The sequence below is a fragment of the Laetiporus sulphureus genome (assembly GCF_001632365.1).
Source record: "Laetiporus sulphureus 93-53 unplaced genomic scaffold LAESUscaffold_8, whole genome shotgun sequence".
Classification (NCBI taxonomy): domain Eukaryota; kingdom Fungi; phylum Basidiomycota; class Agaricomycetes; order Polyporales; family Laetiporaceae; genus Laetiporus; species Laetiporus sulphureus.
In genome coordinates this window covers 307,696-321,323 of record NW_024468517.1, presented here as the reverse complement: position 1 = coordinate 321,323, position 13,628 = coordinate 307,696, and the positions used below count along the sequence as shown (strand labels likewise).

Sequence of the window (13,628 nt, the reverse complement as noted above, 5' to 3'; positions counted from 1 at the left end):
GCCAAGGCCTAGCAAGGGTAGAGTGAGGACCTCACTGCTACATCGTCTACTAGGCTTGACCACACTATAAACCCTGCTAATAGTCTGCCTGACTATTGGAGACGTTAGGTATATTTGGTATCTAAGTTTCTGTCCACGTTGTGGACTAGTACATGTGAGAAAGCACACGTGGTTCTGAATGTTCTAGCAGGGAATGCTTCATAACAGATTGTCCGGTGGCAGTTCAATTGTCAGGCAGACAATGCTGAAGCCATCTGAATTTTTAGGTGAACTGGAGATGACACCTTCACTGTAGATCATGGAGTTTGTATGTCACAGTATTTCTTCACCACATGTCCTCACATGACATTTCACATGCCACAAAGGCATCACGTGCTTCACCTAGGATTTCACACCACAGACACGTAGCAATCAGGTGATAGTCCACATCACATGTTTAGATCTGGATCCTCGGATGATAGTTTCAGATCAGTCTATTCTAGGATACAATAGCGACACCCGTTTGGAAACAAAGGGATCAAGGACTATTGTTGAGGATCATCTTAGCAATCTGCTAATAGTTTAGCCATTGCCATGATGGAAACGGTCATTTCACCATTGTTACCAATTAAGACCGGTCTCCTCACTTATTGTTCTAGTTTAGGATAGATCATCCCACCTATTGTTCCACATATAGTATAGTTGCCTAGATATGAAGATAGCCAATCATCTATTTGGTAGTAGTGGTATGATGAAGGTTATGTAATTAGGCTCCTGTATGTGTATATAAGACCAATCATGTAGAGAACAAAACCTCAGATTGTTTCTCCTCATCTACCATAGTAGCCACTCTACTGAGCCTAACCAGCTCCATTATATTTCTCATCACCTTTCCTGTGTGCTCCTCATCAGTGAGTCACTTTTGGCTCAGGCAGCCAGCTAGGGTTCTGGGAAACAGGGCAGCACAGCACGTGACTGTCCTTTTTTGGTCTCTTGGATCTTGTGCCCAGCTAGCGCTGTGACATTAGAAACAATCTGACATTTTCTGCACCCCTGCTTAGTGTTTAACACAAGTGGCTGCATATTTTCAGTGCAAGCAATTTCAGCCATAGCATGCAGCTTTTTTGACACACATTCCAATCTGATATCTATCAGGCATGAGCCTCAGCAAGACTCTGAGGAGTCCAAGGCAGCCAAGTGCAAGGCCACACCTAGGATTGACCCCGACGCTCACTACAAGCATCAAGAAACCAACAAGAAGAATGGAAGGCTCCTCACACTTGCATTTTTAGGCATATCCTCCACAGACATACAGCTGCAGCAGCAAGGGTTGTAGACACCACACACATCATACAGCACAGAATCATCTATCAGCCTTGTAGTCACACCCCGCCACTCGAACACTACAAGCCGAAACGAGGATGTCTCACCATCGGTGATCGCAAGCCAGCACCACCTTCAGAACTCATCACATCCAATGCCGTTCCTCCCCCCATCGTCGCTCCAAAGCCAATTTGGCCCCTCCTAAACTTTGTAAAGAACAACACAGTTACTTGACCCATTCATCTGCTCTCACCCAGAGTCAGGCCAATACTACACCTTAGGACACTTATCAAACAAGTAGACGCCACATGCTTCAGGCTCTAGCCTATACTTGTCACATTTGCATACTGTCTCAAGGACAACCAGCATGGTCCACTCCACATTCTAGCATCTAAGCTAGACAAGGTCTGTGCAGACCTACACACCAGGACATGCTTATACACATTCATCGAGAAACAAGTTATCAACACAGTTTGCTTGGAGATAGGAAGCGTTAGCTTCAAGCAGATAGGAAAGAAAGAAAGGCTACAGGAAATAGTCAAGGCATTGATTGGTATCCAGAAGAAGAGATACCTGGAGTTTTTGTATTAAGATATTTTTGTATGCCCCACTATCAAGCCAATTTCGTGTTCAGAAATTACATCATCGAACACCACATCACAGACCTCGAGCATCACCTTGTGTGCACAGCATACTTTATCTATCGACTGCTTTTGTCCCACTCGTCCCTCATACTCTATCATTACCTAGTAAGAGTCGAGAGACTTGTTACCTTACATGCACCCTTTTGCCTCATCTAGACTGACTTCAGAATCATCAATCCAGTCCACGATTGGGCAGAAAAACTATACTGGGAACACTTAGCCCAGTTATATCAGAGGGACGAAGAAGCCTTCTGCTCACTGTGGTATGACACATACCCCAAACAGCTACATCTCTGACTGACAAGACTCGAAAGAGGAGACACCACATCATCGAACTAGCACTGCTATCAGGTGCAAACAACACCCTCTAAGACAATGTTCAACCTCGGTCACACTGGAATGTCTACGTTCAGACAACAGATGCAGGACATACTTCATCCAAATATTGAAACACACGACAGAAGCACACCACGTGCTTCACAATGCAACTCACCTGAGCCTGCAATAGGACCACAGGACTCTGCATCGCAAGTCAGAGGACCCGAATCCCCAACACCATCATTATTACCTGCCTATGTCCCTCCCACATGGGAGTTTGAGGGACACCAATTTGAGCATCTAGAAGATGCACTCAGGCAATCCACCCCCAGTGAAGTTCCAGATCACATCCGTGAATGGATCATAGTCGCCATAAAGCTCATGGTCGACACCGAAGTCAAGAAGGTCAACAATGTGCTCAGCAACAAAATGTATGAGCACAAAAGAGCCTTCGACTCAGTGATCCAGTCAAACTGAAGTGAGCACTGATTAAAAGAAGCAGTACTTCAAATGAAAATCAGAAAGCTCAATGACAAGGTCCAAGTGCAAGATGCGCACATGGCAGTACTCAACGATGAACTCACGGGAAGCCAGGGAGCCATGTTGGACATGGGCAAGGAAATGATGATATCCAAGGCTGAAAACACCAAGTTACGACATGAGTTAGCTTCATTAAAAGCAAGCGGCATCATAGTGATGCAAGGTCACACTACCGGTCAAAGTTACAAACCCCGCATCAAGATTGCTGAATCCCCCCACTACTCAGGAAAGGGCAGCCTCGAGGATTGGCTCCAACAACTCAGAATATGGATGCAGTGGAATGAGATAAATAAAGACAAACACAAGATCACCACAGCACTGCTACACCTAGAAGGCGATGCCTTCACGTACATGTCTGAGTACACAACAAGGGCAGCAGCACGCCAATCACTTGGCATCTGGTCGGACTTCATCGATATCCTCAAAGGTAACTACAGGACTTTGGACCTGGACAAGGATGTGCAGCAGCATTTGAAGGAGATCTGCAATAAGACGTATTCCACTATAGAATCCTTTGCAGAAAAGTTCCAGCAATGGGCCACCAAGACCAACTTGAGCCACACAGCACTTATCGGCTACATCGCAGAACACAGATTCAAGGACATGCATCAAGCAATGGTGACACGAGACAGCCTAGGTATCGCTGACCCAGTCACTTGGCCGGAGTATCTCGACCTATGCCTCCAGTTGGAATTGAAGTTCAGGGCTGACAAGGCAGGACAACCTGAAACCACAACCACCTCATTGGCACCTCATCCCAAGAAAGATCCTGATGCAATGATGGTAGACAACCTCACAGTGCTCACCAGGGAGCAGGAAATCTGGCTGGAAAAGAAGTTGTGCATAAAATGTGATAAATACCCATTCAAATGCAGCCAACGTTGCCTGAAACCGAAGTACAAAGGCAAATTCGAGATGCCTAAATGGTCCACAACAGCCAGAGCCATAACAACACCAGCAGCATCATCCAGTACTGATAGCGTGATGTCAAGTAGAATGCAGTATGAGCCTTCCTTGCCAATTACAACAGCAAGGATACAGAGAAGGACCTGAAACTAGAGCCAGCAGTAGAAGCAGCTCAAATCACAGAAGTAGAACATGAAGAGGATTTTCTCCGACGGATTCTCTGAGGTCTGACCAGAGTCTCCACATATCATGTAATAGTACCGGTTTTGAATCACATGTACCAGTATCAGATTTTTTATACATTGCATCTACTGGTTCATCAAAACATGCTATTGATTTACCTGTTCACCTCAAACAGGGAAACTGGGAAGTCCAGACTGAGGCGCTCCTTGATTCAGGAACATATTCTTGTTACATCAACCCATGGCTGATTGATCGGTTAGGTTTTGCTATGATCTCACTTGAACAAGAAATCAGGGTTTACAACACAGATGCATCACACAACAAGGGTGGAATTATTAAGAATAGGGTTCTTCTTACACTTACCATCAGAAACCACACCAGCAGACAAAACCTATTGGTTACTGATGTCAGTCACAAAGACCTCATACGTGGCATGAGCTTCCTTAAGGAGCACAATCCTGAAGTGGATAGGGGAAAGCTTACAGTCGAGTCCACCTGTTGCCCACACAAATGCATATCCTCACATATAGCAGTCCAGAAGGAGGACCTGGAAGACAAAAACATCCCCCACATCGAAGATTTGATGGAGTTTGTCAGTTCTCAGGAGTTAGGTGACAACTGGAATGACATGGACAGCTTCATCAAATGGGTATCATTATCAGAAGACCCAGATGCACAAGCCATAGCATCTATGATTATAGGTCTTGATACCAAGAGGTGTCAGGATAGAACACTGCAGAAAGGAGAACAGGACAAAGACTACTGGTCAGCCTATGTCCTCAAACACTTCCATGAGTATGGCAATGTGTTCTCCAAGAAGCAGTTAGAATGAATGCCCACCTGAAAACTGTACGATCATCCAATCGAACTGGTCTCAGGAGCATTGTTACCACACCTGGCAAAGCTATATCCTATGAACCTACAGGAAAGGATTTCGCTTGATATATGAATCAATCAAGAATTGGTCGAAGGCTATATTAAGAGATCAAAAAGTCCAACAGCAGCTCCTGTCTTCTTTGTCAAAAAGAAAGATGGATCCTTACAGCTAGTCCAGGACTACAGGAACCTCAATGCAGTAACTAAGAAGAACAAGTTTCCAATCCCACACATTTCGGACCTCATTGACAGATGCTCACAAGCCAGTATTTTCACTAAGCTTGACCTGAGATGGGGGTTCAACAACATAAGGGTCAGGGAAGGGGATGAAGAGAAAGCCACATTTATCACACACCGTGTATAGACTGACTCCAATAGAGAAGGCAATGCAGCACAAAAAATGATGGAAACACAAGGAGATGCTCAATCAGGTGCTGAACGAAGCACGTGAAAAGCTCTGGAAGCATGCCATTGCACTGAAGGAGTGCTTCCAGGACCACTCTGTCGAGTACTACTACCGCCTTATTATGCAACACCCTCACAAGACTCCCAACCTCCGCAAAGTCAATCGTTGGAACACGTTTCAGCACCGTGAAGTCCGCCATCGTAATGAAGGTAAGTCTTACCTCTTTGTTCAGTGAAACTGATATCATCGTCAGCATGTTATCAGCTCTTTCAGCAGGTGCCCCCAGATGCAAAGCATCTGATATCATGGGTGACCTCACATCAATGTGGAACATGATGTCGAAAGAGGAACAAATTGCGACAACGGAAGACGATGTGAAGAACTGTCACAGATTTTCACCACAAAGTCCGCACGTGACTTTTTTCACGCCACAGATCACATGCTTCACCAATATCTCACACCACTCAGCCACAGACGTGACGCGTAGAGATCAGGTGATAGTCCACATCACATGTTATGGTCCAGACTTGTGGATGATATGGTCGGACCTGCCATTCCAGAATACAATAGAGGCACCCATTTGGGAACAATGGGAACAAGGACTATTGTTAATACATCGGCCTTCCGCTTCCTATTAGTTTAGCCAGAAGCCTAGATAGGTACGATGTTCACACTGGAGAACAAAAGGGAAACCAAGATAGGCATGATGTGCACATGCATTACTGTGGCAACCATCGATCTTCCCACTTATTGTTCTACTTCCGGACATCCTATTGTTTCATGTATGGCCATTAGCTTATACCCGTAGACAGGTAGCTTAGGTAAGATAGCCCGCTGTACATGTATATAAGACCAGCCATGTAGAGGACAAAACTTCAGATTGTTTCTCCTCGTCTACTACCATAGCACTCTACTGAGCTCACTAGCTCCACCATATATCTCTTACCCCATTCCTGCATCTGCCACCTCGACCAGTAAGTCTTAGGCTCTTGCGCCACAATTGGGATCAGGGGGATCAGGGCTGCACGTTCCACGTGACTGCCCTTTTTTGGTCTTTTTGATCTCTTGTCCAGTGTGACCGTGACATTAGAAACAATCTGACATTTTCTGCACCTCTGCTTAGTGTCTAACACAAGTGACCATGTATTTTCAGCGCAAGCAGTTTCAGCCGTAGTGTGCGGCTTTTTTTGACAAACATTCCAATCCGATCTCTACCCGGCGTGAGCCTCAGCAAGACTCTGAGCTGCCCAAGGCACCAAAGCACAAGGCCACTCCCAGGATTGACCTCGACACTCACTACAAGCGTCAGAAAACCAACAAGGAGTGTGAAAGGCTCCTCACTCTCGTGTCACTAGGTGCATCGTCCACAGACAGGCAGTGAGCAGCAGCTAGGGTTGTAGATACCACACACATCATAAAGCACGGAATCATCCGCAGGCCACAGATCGCATCCCACCACTCGAACGCTACAAGCCCAGAAAGGGATGTCTTACCACTGGTAGTCGCAAGCCGGCACCACCCCCAGAGCTTATCACCTCCAACGCAGTTCCTCCCCCCATCATTGCTCCCATCCCAACTCGTCCCCTACCCAACTTCATAAAGACAAACACCATTGCACATCCCATCTGCCCACTCTCTTCCAGAGTCAGGCCAACGATCCACATCGAGACCCTTACGAAGCAGGTAGATGCTACCTGCTTCAGGCTCCAACCTATATTAGGAGTGTTCTCATATCGTCTCAAGGACGAGCACCAAGGACCCATTTTTAGCCTCACCACAGAACTCGATAAGGTCTGCGTTGACCTACATACAGGGATGTGCACATATACATTCATCGAGAAGCAGGTTATCAATAAGGTCTGTCTGGAGATGGGAGGAATCAGTTTCAAGCAGATAGGAAAGGAAGAAAGGCTGCAGGAAATCACCAAAGCTCTGGTCTCTATCTCGAAAGTGAGATACTTGCACTTTTTATATTATTTTACATGTCTTTATATCACAATGGAGGGAGCCGATCATGCGTACGCATCCACGTTCAGGCAAAGAATGGATGATATTCTTCACACAAACATCGAGTCAGCACACGACGGCAGTACCCCACGCACTTCACAGCACAATTTGCCTGAACCTGTGCTAGGGCCACAGGATTCTGCATCGCAAGTCAGAGGACCATCATCCTCGACACCATCACTCGTACCCACCTATGTTTCACCCATCTGGGAGTTTGATGAACACCAATTTGAGCACCTAGAAGATGCTCTCAGACAGTCTGCTCCCGGAGAAGTGCCGGACCACATTCGCGAATGGGTCATTGTCGCAATGAAGCTCACGGTCACTACTGAAATCGCCAAGGTCTACAATGTGCTCAGAAACAAGTTGTACGAGCACAAGAAAGCCTTCGAATCATTAATCCAAAACAACAAGAGCGAACACCAGCTCAAGGAGGCAGTTCTCCAGACAGAGATCGGGAAGCTCAAGGATAGGATCCTCGTGCAAGATGCGCATATGACGGTTTTAAATGATGAGCTCACAGGAACACAGGTGGCAATGCTTGACACCGGCAAAGAAATAATGGAAATCAAGTCAGCTAACGTCAAGCTGTGGCATGAGCTAGCTTCGCTCAAAGCAAGCGGCATCACTGTGACGCAAGGTCAAACACCTGGCACGGTCCAATCACACAAGCCCCGCATCAAAATTGCTGAACCTCCACACTACTCGGGCAAAGGAAGTCTGAAGGACTGGCTCCAACAACTTGGCATATGGATGCAGTGGAATGAGATCAACGACGACGAGCACAAAATAACCACGGCCCTGCTGCACTTGGAAGGTGGCGCATTCACATATATGTCTGAATACGCAACAAGGGCAGTGGCATGGCAGGCACTTGGCACATGGGAAGACTTTGTCGACATTCTCAAGGTGAATTACAGGACCCTCGACCCGGATAAGGATGTGCAGCAGCATTTGAAGGAGATCTGCAGCAAGACGTATCCCACGATGGTATCCTTCGCAAAACAGTTCTGTCAATGGGCCACTAAGACCAACTTAGGGCACACTGCACTCATCAGTTACATTGCTGAACATCGAAGCAAGGACGTACGCAAGGCAATGGTCACACGAGACAGTCTAGAAATTTCTGACCCCATCACATGGCCGGAATATCTCGACCTATGCCTGCAGTTGGAGTCCAAGTTCAGAGCTGACAAGGCAGGCCAACGCAGAACTACAATGACATTCTCATCGACACCATGAGCCCTGAAGGACACCAAGGCAATGGTTGTGGATCGAGTATCCACCCTCACCAAAGAGCAAGAAGGATGGCTGGAAAAGAAGTTGTGCGTACGATGTGGGAAACACCCCTTCATATTTAAACAGCGTTGCCCAGACCCCAAGTACAAAGGCAAATTTGAAATGCCAAAGCGGGGCCAAGCTACAAGGGCAATTTCTTCAATGGACACAAATTCCAGCATCTCTGACGACAGCAAGGCGAGATACGAAGCGGTCCGTGCTTTCATTGCCAGCTATGACGTGAAGGGAAAGGAAAAGGAGGCAGAACCGGAACCAGCTGTCGAAGCGGCTAGGATCACGGAGGTAGAAGATGATGAGGATTTTCTTCGGCGGGTTCTCTGAGGTCTGGCCAGAGTTCTCATAGACACTGTAATAGTACCTACTCGCTCTCGCATGTACCAGTATCAAGTTTTTTATACATTGCATCTACTGGTTCATCAAAACATGCGATCGATTTACCTGTTCACCTCAAACAGGGAGTAAGGGAAGTCCAGACTGAGGCGCTCCTCGATTCAGGAGCATATTCTTGTTACATCAATCCATGGCTGGTTGATCAACTCAATCTCGCTACGATCTCACTTGAGAAGGAGATCAGGGTTTATAACACAGATGCATCCCACAACAAGGGTGGAACCATTACGAAAAGGGTTCTTCTAAGTATAACCATCGGAAACCACACAAGCAGGCAAAGCCTTTTGGTCACCGATATAGGACATAAAGACATTATACTAGGCATGAGTTTCCTCAAGGAGCATAATCCCGAAGTGGATTGGGGAAAACTCACAGTCAATTTCACCCGGTGCCCACAAAGATGTGCACCCTCACAGGTAGCAATCCAGGAGGAGGACCTGGAAGACACAAACATCCTCCACATCGAAGACCTGATGGAGTTCGTCACCTCCCAGGAGTTAGGTGACAACTGGAATGACATGGACAGCTTCATCAGATGGGTGTCATTATCAGAAGACCCTGATGCACAAGCCATAGCATCACCCATTATGGGCCTTGACACCAAGAAGAATCAGGATAGAGTGCCACAAAAAGGAGAACAGGACAAAGACTACTGGTCAGCCTATGTCCCCAACACTTCCATGAGTATGGCAATGTGTTCTCTAAGAAGCAGTCGGAACGAATGCCCACAAGAAAGCTCTACGATCATCCAATCGAACTTGTTCCAGAGGCATTGTTACCACGCCAGCAAAGTTATATCCTATGAACCTACAGGAAAGAAATTCGCTCGACACGTGGATAGACCAAGAGTTGGCCAAAGGTTACATCAAAAGATCAAGAAGTCCAACCGCAGCACCCGTCTTCTTCGTCAAAAAGAAAGACGGATCACTGAGGCTTGTACAAGGCTACAGGAACCTCAATGCAGTCACAAAGAAGAACAAGTTCCCCATCCCACGCATTTCGGACCTCATCGACAGACTCTCATATGCTAGTATATTTATGAAGCTTGATCTGAGATGGGGGTTCAACAACATAAGGATTAGGGAGGGAGACGAAGAAAAAGCCACCTTCATCACACATTGTGGCCTCTTCGAACCCACTGTAATGTACTTCGGTTTCTGCAATGCTCCTAGCACCTTCCAAACAATGATGAATACAGTCCTCGAAGACTTGATTCACACTGAAAAGGTGGTAGTCTACCTAGACGACATCCTCATATTTATGGACGATCTCGAAGAACACCGACGACTAGTAAAAGCAGTTCTACAGTGCCTCTGGGACAATGACTTATATGCCAAACTGGAGAAATGCTTCTTTGAACAGTCCTCGATCGAGTATCTTGGCATGATCATCAGCAAGAACTCGGTACAGATGGACCCTGCTAAAGTTGAAGGTGTACTTGGCTGGCCCGCTCCTACTAAGGTCAAACAAGTACAGGCCTTTTTAGGATTCGTGAATTTCTACAGGCGATTTATAAAGGACTTTGCAAAACTCGCACGACCCTTAACACTTCTCACCTGTAAGGACGTGCCCTGGCAATGGAAGGAAGAGCAAGACCAAGCCTTCAGTGCACTCAAAATGGCGTTCATCTCAGCCCTGATCTTACAACACCCCAACGACACTGCACCATACCGTCTAGAGACAGACTCTTCAGACTACGCATCTGGTGCAGTACTCGAACAACTAGGAGAGGACAAGCTATGGCATCCAGTCGCATACTACTCTAAGTCACTCAACGAACATGAGCAGAACTACGAGATTTACGACAAAGAGATGCTTGCTATTATTCAGGCACTAGAAGAATACCGGCACTATTTAGAAGGACATCCAGAACCCATTGAGATTTGGTCAGACCATCTCAACCTTACATACTTCCGTCAGGCACAGAAATTATCCTGGTGCCAAGCATGCTGGTCATTATTCCTCACACACTTTAATTTTGTACTTAGTCACCGACCTGGAAAGACTATGCTACGTGCCGATCCTCTGTCCAGGAGGCCAGACCATGAGAGGGGGGTGGACAGCGACAATTTAAATCAAATGCTGTTAAAACCTGAAGTTTTCGCTATCAATGCGATTCGACCCGCTCACACATCTGAAGTTGATGATGCTCAACTACTGGAAAGGATTAAGAAGGCACTCACAGACGACACGATGACCAAGGATTATCGTGCGCTTTTGACTACAGGACAGCGCGAATTTGGAAAAAACCTCACAGAATGGGACTTTGAGCACGGACTGCTACTCCATCGCGGAAAGGTTTATGTCCCCAAGGATCAACAGCTATGCCTTGACCTAATAAAACTCCATCACGATACCTTACCAGCCGGACACCCCGGCAGGTTCAAGACGTTGGAGCTTATTACTCGGAATTATTGGTGGCCAGGAATGTCTGTAATGGTTAAACAATACGTACAAGGTTGTGACAGTTGTCAACGCAACAAGTACTCAAGGGAAAAACCATACAGACTATTACAACCCAATGAGGTACCAGGAGGATCATGGGAAATCATCACAGTCGATCTCATCACTCAAATTCCTCCAGCCACGGACTTTAGGGGAGAAAAGAAGATGGCAATACTTGTCGTCGTAGACAGACTCATGAAGCGAGCGCACTTTTATGCAACGGATGATACAGTCACGTCATCGCAAGTCGCTAACATATTTTATAATGAAGTCTTCAAACTTCATGGATTGCCGTGCCAGATTATCTCAGACAGAGGTACTCAATTTGCAAGCAAACTATTCCAGGAGTTCTGCCAGAAGCTCGGCATAAGGTCAACAATGTCTACAGCATACCATCCCCAGACAGATGGCCAGACAGAAAGGGTTAACCAGGTGTTGGAACAGTATCTCCACATGTACTGTAACCACAGGCAAAATGATTGGGTCTATTACCTGCCAATGGCAGAATTCTCATACAATAATCAGACCCATGAGTCCACCGCACTTTCCCCATTCTTCGTCGAATATGGCCGACATCCAAAAATGGCACCAGACATACACGAATCAATACATCATCCCTCTTTGGAACATCTATTTGCCCACCGCTCCGAGGCACAAGAACAGGCAAAGGCAGCATTGGAAGTTTCAGCTTCACGGATGAAATGGTATTTTGATGAGAAAAAGGGAGAAGTCCCATTCAAAGTCAGAGATCTAGTACTACTCAAGGGAAAAGACCTCCGAGTAAAAGTCAAATCCGCGAAGCTAGGCACACAAAACTTCGGACCTTATAAAGTACTTCAAAAGCTAGGCCCAGTCACATTCAAACTGGAACTGCCCAAGCAAATGAAGGTCCACCTGGTCTTCCATGCTAGCAAATTGATCATGTACCATCAAGACACAGTCACAAACTGTGAACCCCCAAAGCCCCCAGCTATAGAAATCGAAGGAGAACCAGAATTTGAAGTTGAAGAAATACTAGACTCGAAGGTCATAAGGGGAAGGGTCCAATACCTCGTCAAATGGAAAGGCTATGACCATTCCGACGATACATGGGAACCCCGAACAAATCTTACCAACGCTGATGAGCTTCTTCAAGAATTTCACCAGCAACACCCAGATGCAGCCAAAGCACCAATCAGGGTCGTCACCTTTGGTGGAAAATGCTTCGAATTATCCTTGTATGAAGTTGCACCGATCTCCACACACAGAATCAATATGTCTGACCATCCGGACGAGTTCTTCCTTTATCATAAAATGACGGACCTCGCCAAATCACTGAAAAAATCCTCAAATGAAGCAGCAGGATGGGATATTTATGCAGCAGAAATGCACGAAATCCCTCCGCATTCACGAGCTGTGGTAGGAATGGGAGTCACAATTGACCCTCCCAAACATACCTACACATGAATAGCTCCATGCAATGGACTTGCTGCATGAGGAATTGATGTGGGCGCAGGAGTCGTTGACCCTGATTACACTGGAGAACTCAAGGTCGTACTGATTAACACAACGGATTTTGTCTTTTTGGTCAAACCAGGAGACCGGATAGCCCAGATAATCTTCGAGTATTACATCGAAGGGCTTCCCTCCCGGAGTTACCAACCGTTGCGAGCAACTAGAAGGGAAAATAAAGGTTTTGGCTCCTCGGGACAATGAGCTTTGAGAGGGGGGGGTAGTGTCACAGATTTTTGCCACAAAGTCCGCACGTGACTTTTCTCACGCCACAGATCACGTGCTTCACCAATATCTCATGCCACTCAGCCACAGATGTGATGCGTAGAGATCAGGTGATAGTCCACATCACATGTTATGGTCCAGACTCGCGTATGATACGGTCGGACCTGTCTATTCCAGGATACAATAGAGGCACCCATTTGAGAACAAAGGGAACAAGGACTATTGTTAATACATCGGCCTTCTGCTTCCTATTAGTTTAGCCAGAAGCCTAGATAGGCACGATGTTCACACCGGAGAACAAAAGGAAAACCAAGATAGGCACGATGTGCACACGCATTACTGCGGCAACCATCGATCTTCCCACTTATTGTTCTACTTCCGGACATCCTATTGTTTCATGTACGGCCATTAGCTTATACCTGTAGACAGGTAGCTTAGGTAACATAGCCCGCTGTATGTGTATATAAGACCAGCCATGTAGAGGACAAAACTTCAGATTGTTTCTCCTCGTCTACTATCGTAGCACTCTACTGAGCTCACTAGCTCCACCATATATCTCTTACCCCATTCCTGCACCTGCCACCTTGACCAGTAAG

The 13,628-nt window shown here is 46.4% G+C and overlaps 1 protein-coding gene across 1 annotated transcript; it reads left to right on the top strand.

Moving 5' to 3' along the window:
- Nucleotides 1–3,419: 3,419 nt before the first annotated feature.
- LAESUDRAFT_647530 (uncharacterized protein) lies at nt 3,420–8,802 on the top strand (the record flags this gene model as incomplete). The annotated part of the gene is made up of 2 exons (XM_040904059.1): nt 3,420–3,587; nt 8,443–8,802. 2 exons carry the CDS (start codon nt 3,420–3,422, stop codon nt 8,800–8,802), a joined length of 528 nt encoding a protein of 175 aa, XP_040766929.1.
- Between the last annotated feature and the right edge of the window lie 4,826 nt (nt 8,803–13,628).